Source organism: Panthera uncia, assembly GCF_023721935.1.
Source record: "Panthera uncia isolate 11264 chromosome C1 unlocalized genomic scaffold, Puncia_PCG_1.0 HiC_scaffold_3, whole genome shotgun sequence".
Classification (NCBI taxonomy): Eukaryota; Metazoa; Chordata; class Mammalia; order Carnivora; family Felidae; genus Panthera; species Panthera uncia.
In genome coordinates this window covers 13018340-13031485 of record NW_026057584.1, presented here as the reverse complement: position 1 = coordinate 13031485, position 13146 = coordinate 13018340, and the positions used below count along the sequence as shown (strand labels likewise).

The following is a 13146-nucleotide window of genomic DNA, read 5'->3' as shown; positions in this document are numbered from 1 at the left end:
AGGCACCAAGAAAGATACAAAAGAAATGCAAACACAGGATGAGATAGACATATATGGACACCAATATATGAAGCACATGGAAAGGCCCACATAGAGACCATGGAAGGACACAGAGACATGGTGGGCCTAAAGATAGAGCAAAGAAAAACAAAGATGTAGGCCCACTCATCCGGTATCAATATTAGAAAATCAAAAGAAACCCAAGATGTTGAGTCGGCGTTGGTGAAGAGTTTCATTATCCACAACAATATGCCACATTAACGGAGATGTACAATTTTGTACTGTTACATCTCATCTTTCAGCCTCTTGAAAACATTCCCATTTAAGACTTTTACATGCCATGTTATATTTTTACAATTGTAAATATAAATGGATCTTATGGGTTTGATGAAATAAACCTAGGAATCTAATGCAACCTTTGCCTTTCCATTCACTTTCTTAACATACACACACACACACACGCACACACACACACACACACACTTTTATCCTTTTGTAAGTTGTCTGAGGTACAGTAATGCTAAAATATTGGGCATTGCTAGTGAAGCAACGTTTCCAACTTACTCTTACTAATTTAATTTTAAAAAGAATTTTGAATTAAACAAAGAATGATTTTGGAAGGCAACCTTTTAAAATATATTTCTGGGGGCCCCTGGGTGACTCAGTTGGTTAAGCATCCGACTTTGGCCCAGGTCATGATCTCACAGTTTGTGAGTTCAAGCCCCGCGTCAGGCTCTGTGCTGACAGCTCGGAGCCTGGAGCCTGCTTTGGATTCTGTGTCTCCTTCTCTCTCTGACCCTCTTGTGCTCTGTCTCTGTCTCTCAAAAATAAATACATGTAAAAAATAAAAGTAATTAAAATTTTAAATATATTTCTGTATTTATATATTATACCGCTTTTCAGGAAAAAGGGAGGGTATACTAACATAATGTGGCCATCTTTATGATTCAGGGTCATTGTTGTGACCATCATTGTATGCTTAACTGTGTGATAATGCACTTAAAGTGTCTAGCAAGGTGACCTGAACAGGAGACACCTCACGCAGTGGTGACTATCATTGTCCCCGGCCATTTGTAATAACGGTGGCACAGTGTTGATAGCTTAATAATTACTGGGATGTCTTCAGGGGCTATTTGAGTTTGTAGCTCTGACTAACCCTTTACTGCTATATCATTTCAAGTTATTTCAATTCTTATGTCTGTTTCTTGTGGTCTTCTGGCTTCCTACCTTTCTTTCGGCTAGTTTTATTGATGTAGATAGGCTCTCTTTCCCTCCCTCCACCTCTTCTGTTATCCTTCAACTCTTTCCTTCATTGTCCTATCACACCATTAATCAGTTGTAGGCCAAAGAACAGATACACAACTGTGTCTTAGAAGCCTCTCGTCCAATGTAAGTGTGTGACCTTCAGTGTAGGGACTCTGTGACCTTTACTTTCAAAGGCCACTTTTACCAGTTCACTGTCTTGAATGACAAGTTCTTGGATTCCCATCTGAGCTGGTAAGAATATCGACTTCCCAAGAACTAGGCTGTCCTAGGAAACCTGAAATGAAAGCTAGTTATTTTAGGAGAACCTACACATTTGGTTTGGTGTGTTAACAATACTTTCTTCTGTAAAATTCAGAGTGCAAAATAATTCAGGACTTTATATCTCCTCCTTTTCATTCCTGTGAAAGCAGGGGCTGAAAAGAGTGGCTAGGGCAAAAGCAAGTATTGAGAAGCCAAAGGGGATGGCAGAGAAGAGAATCTATGAGTCTGGGTCTCTCACTCGCTGTGAGAGTGGGTGAGCCCTCAGCCTGTGACTTTGGCTAGATCTTCTGGATGCCCGGTGACTTGGAGCCTCCTGACCAGAGTTGGGGGCTGGATCTGGAACTTGTAGAATTCTTGGATTCTTCAAAGCCATTTGGGACTCGAGCTACACTCAGAACACCTGAAGATTATCTCAGACTATTCCAGAAGGACTGGAAAGACCAAAGCCTATAGTTTTCATTAAACATCTTAAATAAAGACACGACCCTGGTCAGGTCCCTCTCCTGCCGTTTGTTGGTTGCACCCCTCCCTCTGCTCGGAGTTCCGTGCTGTGGCCTCAGACTATTTTCTGCCTCAGCAAGTCTCCTTCCAGCTACTTAGAGGGGAAGTTGAGCCAGGACCCGAGTTATAATGATGCACTTGAGCCAAGACGGTGATGACCTACCAAGGCTTCAGAGAAGGTACTTGGGTGGTTCGAAGTATGTAGGTAAAGACATAGAAAGCCTAGGCGAGTGGTCCAAGAACTTCTTGCGGCATATTCACCTGAGTGTTTTCAAAAACACAGATTCCTGGGGCACCTGGGTGGCTCAGCCGATGAAGCGTCCGACTCTTAGTTTCAGTTCAGGTCATGATACCATGGTTCCTGAGATCGAGCCCCGTGTTGGGCTCCGTGCTGACAGCGAGGAGTCTGCTTGAGATTTTTTTTTCTCCCTTCTCTCTCTGCCCCTCCCCACGTGTACACACGTGCTCTCTCTCTCTCTCTCTCTCTCTCAAAATAAATAAATGAACTTAAAAAAAGAACACAGATTCCTGGGCCTTATTAGAGACTCATTCAATGAGAAACTCTGGAGGTTGGGCCTGAGATGTTGATTTTTTTTAATGAAATCCCCAGTAATCCTGCTCTAACTCAAGGATATATGGCTATAATTAGCATTGCCCTTTACTTGTATGCAAGGGAAACCTATAAACACTGTTTTCCTCTAACAACGTCAAAAACATAATTTTTATAAGAGAAGGCAGAGAGAGGGGAGAGCTTAAAATGAGTGAATGTTGTTTTCCTTTCGTTGAGTAATCTATGGATTGGTTGGCAGTTTCAAAGAAGACAAGTCAGGGTCATCTGGATGGATCAGTAGGGAAATCCATTTTTGCTCTGTCTGGATTCTCCCAGAGACCTTGGGAGTTTCATAGTGGGGTATGTGGCAGGTGATCTGTGAAGAACGTCCATTCTGGTTCGTTAGCCCATCCATCTTAGTCATGCCAGGCCTTTGCCATTCTCTTTATCAGAATTCCTCAGCACTTCGGTTTGAGAACCACCAGTAAGAGCTACTTCAGGCAGGAGCTGGTGCTGTTGGTCAGGGAGGCAGGAGAACTCAGGCCCGTAGAGGTCCCTACCCCAGAGGTCTGCCGAGATGGTTCCAGGCCACCCAAGGGGGAGGGCTAGCCAGAGCAGAGGGGGCCCTCCGATGGAGCCTCGACCCAGAACGAGGGTGTGCTTCCCAGAAAGGGCACCTAATCACATGATCTAGTTGATGTAGGACAGTAATATGACAGAATAGAGGTCTTCCCTGGAAAGACAGGGAAAGAAGGCATTATGAGGGCAATGAGGAAGTCTAGCTGTCATGACGGAGGATCCCAGGCATCAGAGCTGACGGCGGTAATGGAGAATGAGGTGGCGAAGTTCTAGGAAAATGCTTCTACGTCACACAGGTTTGTCTTAGGAACCGTTTCAAGACCGGATTTCAAGAACTATGGCCACAGCGGGATGCATCAAAGAAGCGAGCGGTGGGGACCTGGGAAAAGTGTGTGGTGCCCAACCTTTTCCTTGAGGATGCTTCTGTGATAATGGTAGCAGATACTTTTACGTGTTTCCTCTATGCCAGACGCTAGTCTAAGCGTTTTCCATGTATTCCATCCTCGCTGAAATACTCTGAGGCAGGTGATATTAACATGGCCATTCTAAAGATGGGAGAAACTGAGGCACAGCCTGCCCAGAGTCACATACGGAGTAAATCTGGGACTTGAATCCAATTTTGTTTTTTGTTTTTTTTTTTTTTTGCTCCAGAGTTTTTGTTTTGTTTTTTTTTTTTTTTTTTTTAGAAGCAAGCTATTTTATTTATTTATTTTTAACATTTACTTATTTTTGAGACAGAGACAGGGCATGAATGGGAGAGGGTCTGAGAGAGAGGGAGGCACAGAATCCGAAACAGGCTCCAGGCTCTGAGCTGCCAGCACAGAGCCCGACGCGGGGCTCGAACCCATGGACCGCGAGATCATGACCTGAGCCGAAGTCGGCCGCCCAACCGACTGAGCCACCCAGGCGCCCCCAGAGTTTCTGGTTTTAATGATACTTTATGTACTCTTGACCAACACCCCCAATGTCTTTCCCCTCCCTATTGCCATTAAATTACAGCAGTTGTTATCAAATCTCTAATGACTTAGAGTGTTATCACTCCCAGGGGTATCAGCTTACTAAGAGAAAGCCGAATGTGTTCCTCAATGGCATGTGCAACTTAACGGTTGTCATCAATTTAGGAAGGGGTTAGAAAACCTTTTCAGCACCCTCCCAAATTCACTTTGGAAGATCGTAGTCACTGTGATGGGCTCTTCTGTACAGCAGACTTCTGCGCTGCCCCTCAGGGAGGACATGTGGTCTGCCCAGTGGGCCTCATGTGCCGAGTGGACCTCAATGACCTGGGCAAAAAGATGTGAGTGCTCACCTCCATGCCTCTAAGTATAACTAAAGGGTGTACGTGTATATTTCTTTGGTCCATGAGATTTTCAACACTGAGCTACCAACTAGATGATGCTACTTCCAGGTTATCAGGGCTTTTGTCCTCGGCTGCTTGCTTCTTGTCCATAATTAGGTCATAGTTTGATTGCCTGTAGCTAGCACAAGGGAAAAAGTAGCCTCTGGATCAAAAACCCCAGCCAATGCTCAAAGGCGCTGAGGGCCGTGGCCTCACTAGTCTAGAAACTGATCTAGGAAAGCAAACGCTCCGAAAAAGCCCTATGCAACACGTAGCTCTGAATCACCTCTCTTCTCTTTAGATTTGTATTAATGTGCGGATGACAGAATCAGACACGTATCTTTGAAATTAAAATGAAAGAAACATAGTTCTTCAAGAACATACTGACCTACTTAATTATTACTATTTTTTAAAGCTCAAGAAATTTCTTTTCGAGATGATGAGGTTAAAAGAGTATAAGTAAAATCCCTTGATTCTGCAAATGCGTGTGACTTCTTGGTTAATTGGGACCATGACATTGTCTGTTTTCCTCATTCAGTTTCTTCTTGGATTGCAACATACAATCACTGAAGAAGACATAATTTCATAAATAATTGCTCACCTTTCTGGGGGTAGCCGGCAACTGTCTTTGATTGATGCAGGCAGACGTGTTTATCCCCTGTGTTTATATTCTCCAGCTGCTGGATCTTTAAGTGCACTTTCTCGTTGGCAATTTAATCAACAATTTTCTCCATTAAGAAGAACCCTCCCTGCTTTACATTTATAAAATGCAAAAACATTTCAATTCAGAAATAAAGCTACACCAGTCTATTAAAACAACAACAACAACAACAACACAACATTCCCTTAGCTTGTATTTAATATAGTAGGAGGACTGATTTCTTTCCCTCCTATTGAATTGCCTCAAAGAAAAAATCCAATTTCTGATTTTTATTTAATATCCTAGGCTTTCAACACTTTGACATCTATAAGTAATAAAATATTAGTTCTAAGTAAAGGCGTGCCTGTCGGCCCTACATTTGTCTTAGCTCCTAATTATATATGATCTAGAAGGCTCAGGCAGGGGCTGGATGTCACAAGAGATGGTTTCCATCTTGGCTCAACCATTAAAAAGCTTTGAGATTTTGGGTAAGTCAGTTCATCTCTTAATGCCTTAGTTTTCTCACTTTTCAAATGAAAATGTTAGGTGCTGAAACTGTGTGTCTTTTCTGGCTCTGTTGTTTGATGCATCTGTGGATTACTGGATGATGTGTACATCCCTCAAAACATGATTCTCTTCCTCCCTGTGAGACGGTCTGTCTGATGTTGTTCTCTCTTTCTGGAAGGGCTTCCTCATAAGTCCATAAAACAAAGTCTAATCCTTGAATCTCTGCTCAGAGCCTACCTACTTCTTCACAGAGTTTTTCTTATGCTATTGTCTACAAATAATCTCGTTCAAACTCCAAGAGCACTTTGTACTTCTATAACAGTATGTGTCTTATTCTGACAAATTGTGAAGTTTTTTTTTTTTTTTCTTCTTCCTATTAAGACATTTGGCCAAGGGGGTCAAGGGTCATACCTTTCCATCATTTTACTTAAGGCAGCCCTCAACCCAATACAATTTTTCTCAACGTTGATACACAGTAAGTATTTATTGAACTTGTTGAATTAATAGACATAGTGACTTAAGAGGGCTGTTATACTCGAGGAAACAAAAGACATATGAGAAATGTTTGACCATTCAGTAGAAAGAAAAAGAAAAATCAGATCCTATGACTTAGAAAACTCCACACTGAAATCAATATAGTCATTCAGCCCAAAATGACCTATGTTGAATGCTCCGTTTGTCGCTTTTGCTCTTAAGTGTCCTGTTTAAAAGAATGTCTGTCCCATTCTAGGCAGATTTATTAGGAGAAAGATGTAAAGAATATAGCCATAAAGCATTTAAATGTGGACCATTTTGTAGATGTCAGACCGTCATCAGTTTCTGTATAAATGAATAGCTGTGAAAATGGATCACTTCTCAGCATTTGGAAGGAGAGAGAGAGAGATGCATTTTTTAAGAGAATCATAGAGATCAACATTTTAAAGAAGGACTTCTAATCTGCTTAACGTTATGCATTATTGAACTTAGATGGTAAGGAGGATGAAAGCACATTCAACCAGGTCATTTAACCTCTTTGGCAGAAAGGTGCTGCATAAATCCAGGTAGCTCTTATCGTGTGACTGGAAGTCTTGCCCATATGTGCTGCCAGGTGAAAAGCGGTTCAAGTTGTAAAATCTTTGAAAAGCTTTTTTTTTTTTAATTTTCCAAAAACTCTGTTTTTCGGGATTCAGTAAATGGATGGCAATTCCAAATTTAACGAAGTGTCTGTAGTGGTGGATGGTGCTTCTCGGTTGAAGCGAGCTCATTATTGTCGTTAGTTGATGGGAGCTAGGTTAATTACATGTTCTACTTCTAGTGGAATAACCAATCAACTGGAGAATCTGGGCGTTTGCTCTTCCCAAATGAAAGAAGTGAAAATACTAAATAGAATCTAACAAGGAGGAGGGAGTGTTAGTAACATGAATTTTTGAAGCAGCCTTTCCTGTCTCACTAGGTGTGTCCAGAGTAGATGAACTTAAAGGATATCAAATATTTTTTCCTATTGTTTGCATGTATTTCCTTGTTGTAGATGAAACCTATGCAATTAAGTCGGGAAAGAAAAAAGGAAGAAAGACAAAAGGTAGAAAGGGTCAGCAAATAAATATTGGGGGAATCCATGTATTGTTATGGGTGGGCAATCCTGAGGTAGGTTTTTTTATTCCCATGACTCAAGTAAATCTGGATTCCCCGGGCTGTGTGTGTGGCTCAGTCGGTTAAGCATCTGACTCTTAATTTTAGCTCAGGTTATGATCTCATGATTTGTGGGATCGAGCCCTGCATCGGACTCTGCCCTGTCCAGCCCAGAGCCTGCTTGGGATTCCCTCTCTCCCTCTCTCTGCCCCTCCCCTGCTCGTGCGCTCTCTCTTTCTCAAAATAAATACGTAAACTTAAAAAAAAAAAAAAATGAAATCTAGATTCCCAGGACCTAGAAGATTTAGTCGGTTTCGGTGTTAGCCCCCAACAGAATGATCAGAACTCAGGTGAGGTATTGCTCTCTCAAAGCTATCCCATTCTGAGTATCAAAGTTGCCCCTAGATTCACAAACTAGTTTCATTCTTTGATTGATTAGTTATTAACTACTTACTAATGATTAATGACAAGAGAGGTATGCCAAAACCATGAAGGCTTTTTGTCAATGTGGGCCCAAGAGAAATTTCAAACCTACGAAATTAAATTGCCTCAGGTTGGTCCTTGTTTGGTTGATTGATAATGTTACCTGAAGCCTGTGAAGAATCCACTTTGGCCTCTAAGCCCAGCTAGGTTTATGAGTTCTGAATATGAAGTATAATAAAACTGTCCATTGATGTTTCAGAGAAAAACAGCTTGATTGTCTATCCAGCCATGATTCTCTATTTCCCTTTCACGGCCGAACCACTCAAGTGAATGCTGCGCGTTTGCCGCCTCCAATTCTTGACCCCCTCACCCCATTTCCTCCAGTCCAGCTTCCTCTTCCGCTCACTCCCAAGTCACACGGGGCCGATGCCTAATTGGTCTCTCGCTCTGGCCTCTGCCTTCTTTTGGTTCTCTTCGACTTCACAGAACGTCTGACACTGTTATGTATTCCATCTGAAGACATTTCTCTTGATTTTCATGCAAAGTTACATCCTCATTAGCAATCCTTTTTGGACTGTGTCTTCTGCTTTTTTGGCAAGGGCCTGGGAGGTCTGCTCCTCCATTTATAAAAGAAAAAAAAAAACAACAAAAAAACTCTTTTGACACATGCCTGACACAGTGTTGTGATTAGCATTTAAGTGTTTGCTTCCCCAACTAAATTGTCAGGGCCCAATACTGTGAGACTTTTTCATTGCAGCAACTAGCACATTTTCTGGCCCAAAGTACATCTTCAATATGTGTTCCTGAAATCATCAAATGGCTATTTGACTAAAGTGAATGAATGTGTATCCAAGCTCCACAATTAAATGGTAAATTTTTGAGAGCAAAGACTATATATTTTGTTTAAGTGCCCATGGTTTCTATGACTATGATTTGCATGCTCAGTTTATACTTATGGCTTATTTTTCCAAAGCTAACATGTTTTAAATAGCAAAGCCCAATGGGATTACCCTGATTACCAAGCATTGATAATAGTCTGATTTTGCACAGGATGCACAGATCGAGACTAGTTAATATATTTCAGAATCAACTGCTCCAAAGACTATCAATGGGGAACCCAGGTTTAGTTCATTTTTATATGGAATGGTCAGAAGGGGATCAGGCCTGTTACTGATTAGGAAAACTAGGCAGTACTCAGCAAGGAAAATGAGAGCAAGTACCCATAATCTGATCTAAGTAGTTTGTTTATGTAGGAAATAAAGTAGGGTCCATTACAAATAGCATCGCATAGAGTTTCACTGAATGATTCGGGAAGCAGTATTAAGATATTATGTTGTAGATAGAAAATTATCACCTGGATTGTATGTGGTATACATATGGTCCATTTACTATTTAAATTCCAGCATTTCAGGGAAGTAAAACATGTATCCCCGTTTCTATACGTTTGTTGGATTTAAAAAAAACTCCTTTGCTTGACCAGCTTAAAAAACAATCTCATTATAATGGAAAGTAGTGTGAAGAGTTCCTTAAGATACACATATGGGCAAAGACACAAGAGTCAAATGTCCTGCGGTTGAAAGATGGATTTATCACTGAACAACTGTGCTTTTAGGGCATGTCCAACTCTCCATGTATCAGTTTTTTCATATTTACCTCAGAGGATTGTGAAAAAAGGAAAATTGGGCTCAAGAAAAGACCCCGTAAAATGTAAATTGCGTGCAACTCTAAGGGGCAATCGACTTTTAGCTATCTGTGGAAAGAATAAATATTTTATTAAAAAAAATGAAGTAAGGTCAAAAATGAATTAAATTTTCAGAGATTCCATATTGTTTGGGTAAAGGATCTGACATCTTAAGTGGTTCATCCAGTAGCTGATGTGAGAAGCATAAAGCATCGGGGAGCATATAAGCGGTTCTCTGTTCCCACAGGGGGCAGGCTGTTTTCTGGTTGCTGGAGGATATCTAAGCCTTGAAGGTGGAGGGGCATCATACCCGATGCAGTGCACTCACCCCTATCCTATAAAGAACAGCCCTGAGAACAACGAGGCCATCTTCATTGTACAAAGGGTCAGGCAACCTGATGCGATTGTGAAAGGTGTTTCATCAGCGAAAGAAAACAGTCACTCTAACTGAGGGGGCTGACACATTTTTCAAATATGATAATTTTTTTTTTTCTGGTTGAACCTGGTTTATCTTTCAAAAGAAAAGCCTTGCTTCCACAAAAGTATAGGTATTAACCAATGAATTAGTTGGAAACCAGGAAGGTCCAAATTGCTTCATATAAAAAGTATTTAGTATGTAAATGGGGGCTCTCAAAGTGTTTTTCTAAGCAGCTTCAGTAGAATTGCTTTTCCTTTTTTTTTTTTTTTTTAAGTTTTTTTTTTTTTTTTTTTTTGACGGAGAAACAGAGTGCAAGCAGGGGAGGGGCAGAGAGGGGGAGACACAAATTCCGAAGCAGGCTCCGGGCTCTGAGCTGCAATACAGAGGCCTACGTGGGGCTCTAGCCTATTAACCGCAAGATCATGATGTGAGCCAAAGTTGGATGCTTCACTGCCCAAGCCACCCCGGCGCCCCTTTAAAAAATTTTTTTTAAGTTTATTTGTTTATTTTGAGAGAGACAGAGACAGCAAAGCCTCAGAGAAGGAGAGGGGGAGAGAGAGAGAGAGAGACAGAGAGTTCCAAGCAGGCTCTACACTGTCAGCACAGAGCCAGAGGCAGGGCTCGAACCCACGAAACCGTAAGATCATGACGGGAGCTGAAATGAGAGTTGGTCACTTAACCGAGCGAGCCACCCAGGCGCCCCATATCGCTTTTCCTTTTAAAGTGGTTAGTTCATAGGCAACAAAATTTTAAGGTTAGCATTTGAAAAACTGTGCCAGAAAACAACAACACGTAAATCTTGTCTAGAAATCTGAACGTAACCACAGACACAGAAGGAATGCTAACCTCCAAAATACAGATTAACGAACGTTAGTAGGCAATGCATGAAGTGATCATCCGTAGAATGTCTCATAAATGGAAGGTTGACACAACGATAGCTATTGAAATGCTTCCTTGTCAATTTCCTTATTTTTTTATTAACTTCCATGGCTTTCCTGGTAAAGTCTTTATCTAGATGCTAATTAAGCAGAGGTTTGCTTTGCGCATCAATTTTTAATATTCGCTCCTTGTGGTTAAATGAAACCTGCAGCGGACAGCTTCTCCAGTTAAAAGCAGTCCTGACCTACTTCCACGGGAAATCAATGGAGGACTCAGGAAACTCACAAGTAGCTGGCGTTTAAGGAGCCCAGCTGCTTATTCATATCGGTGTAAACCGTGTGTTTCCCTGGGCTCCAGCATTCTCTGTCTTTACTAATTTTCAAAGTTTTTCTGGGGCCCCTGGGTGGCTCAGTTGGTTGAGCGTCTAACTTGATTTTGGCTCAGGTCAGGATCTCACAGTTCGTGGGTTTGAACCCTGGTGTCCAGCTCTGCACTGAGAGGGTGGTGTTTGCTTGGGATTATCTCTTGTCTCTCCTCTCTCTGCCCCTCCCCTGCTCAAGCTCTCTCTCTCTCTCTCAAAAATAAACACTTAAAAAAAAAAAGTTCTTCTAACAATAGAGAAGACCCTAGAAGCTATTGAGCCATATAAGTGAAGCCAGACCTGCGTTTTGTGCCCCTGGGGACTCAACAGAAACCCCTGGGTCTGGGACTGAGGCAGGGAAAGAAGGCCCTTAAAAGGCACCCGCTCAAATTCAGATATAATCTACAAAGGAGTCAAATCCAATCTACCAGAGTAAGGTCTTCAGACACCTGTGTTCCAGGGTTTTTTAAAGACATATGAGATATAGCAAACTTTTTTGAAGGCTTGTATGTTAGATATCTGAATTGAAGGGCACGGAATAGGAACAAGAATCGTACCCAGCTAGACAGCTGGGCAGTCATCATGAGGACAAGCACGCCAGGGCTCTTTCTGGTGAGGGGATCCTACGGAAGATCCAGTAAATTCCCTTCAAAAGTTAATGTGCAGCCACATAAGGGGTCGTGTGAAACCTGACAAAAACGGGAGAGTCGGCCTCATGCTAAATTCCAGAATAAAGGCTAGAGGAGAGGGAGCCGGCAAAGTTGATGGAAGAAATAGTGTTTAGTGTAAGTAATTTTTACTCCCTTGGTTAAGTTTATTCCTAAGAATTTGGGGAGTTTTTGATGCCATTAATTCATAAGTGTTTTAACCACATCTATGTGTTCATTCAGTGTTTCATTCATTCAGCGCATGTTTATAAAATACCTGCTGTATGCCAGACACTATTCCGGGTGCTAGAATCTCTATTTTGAGGGGTGCCTGGGTGGCTCAGTTGGTTAGGCGTCCGACTTCGGCTCAGGTCACGATCTCGCGGTATGTGAGTTCGAGCCCCGCGTCGGGCTCTGTGCTGACAGCTCAGAGCCTGGAGCCTGTTTCAGATTCTGTGTCTCCCTCTCTCTCTGACCCTCCCCCATTCATGCTCTGTCTCTCTCTGTCTCAAAAATAAATAAATGTTAAAAAAAAAATTAAAAAAAAAAAGAATCTCTATTTTGAAATGTCAGACAGTAAAACCTAAGAATTCAAATGAAGAGGAAAGGTACATTTATTAGTAGGGAGGGTGCCTTATGAGGGAAGACGTGGCAGTCAAACACATTGTTACAAAGGTATAAAGAGTGAAAAAGACAAAAGGATGTGGAACAGAGCATTCGAGAAAGGCACTGGGCTTCTCTTTCCCCCTTGCCTCTACGTTGTGCTTCTGACACCCCTGGTCCATGACGCATTTCCTTAGGTTCTGAAGTTCGCAATGGCCTGGGCATCCTTGATCCACTGGATCTGGTGACCCTCAGCTAACAAGTGGTTTTGTTTGAGGCTTAATCATAGCCTCAGTTGAAGAATCTTGCACTGCAAATACTAATCTCTTGTTCTTTTCCTTCTATTCCTTTGGTTTCTTTCTTTCTCTTCCTCTTTTTTAACCCCTAAGCCTAACCCCATGCAATGGCCATTGAAATTCTCTAAGGCCTTATTCATCATTCAGATGATCTGGCCACAAAGAAGTCTGCCAGCAGATAACTTATGAAACAAGGCATCACGGTAATAAAGAATATTGGGAACATCAGAAATAAGGAATAACATGTAATCCAGGTCCTGTCTTATTTGCATTTAATTAATAAACAGGTGAGAAATAAACCCCTTATTCCTGAGGAACTTTGTGATTAATGCAATTCATATGTGCATTTTGTGTGTGTGTGTGTGTGTGTGTGTGTGTGTGTGTGCATGAAAAAAAAAAGTGATGATGGCAAGGTGAAAGAAGGGAGCAGGTAGCATGTACCCAACCTAAAAGTAAGCTGAGAAAGAGAGACAGAGACAGGAGGGAAAGAGAGAGGGGAGGAGGGAGAGAGAGAGAGAGAAGAAAGAGGATGGAAGGAAGGGAGGGAGGGAGAAAGGAAAGAAGGGAGGATGGAAGGAAGGAAAGATGGG

At 41.8% G+C, this 13146-nt stretch overlaps 1 protein-coding gene across 1 annotated transcript in view; it reads left to right on the top strand.

The window, feature by feature from the left end:
• The window catches only part of NYAP2 (neuronal tyrosine-phosphorylated phosphoinositide-3-kinase adaptor 2), a 64490-nt gene extending 51971 nt beyond the window's left edge, over nt 1-12519 (top strand). Inside the window, exon 3 of the mRNA XM_049614485.1 lies at nt 12458-12519. Within this exon, the coding sequence (XP_049470442.1) occupies nt 12458-12519 (62 nt within the window). The remainder of the gene's footprint in view (nt 1-12457) is intronic.
• Nucleotides 12520-13146: the final 627 nt, after the last annotated feature.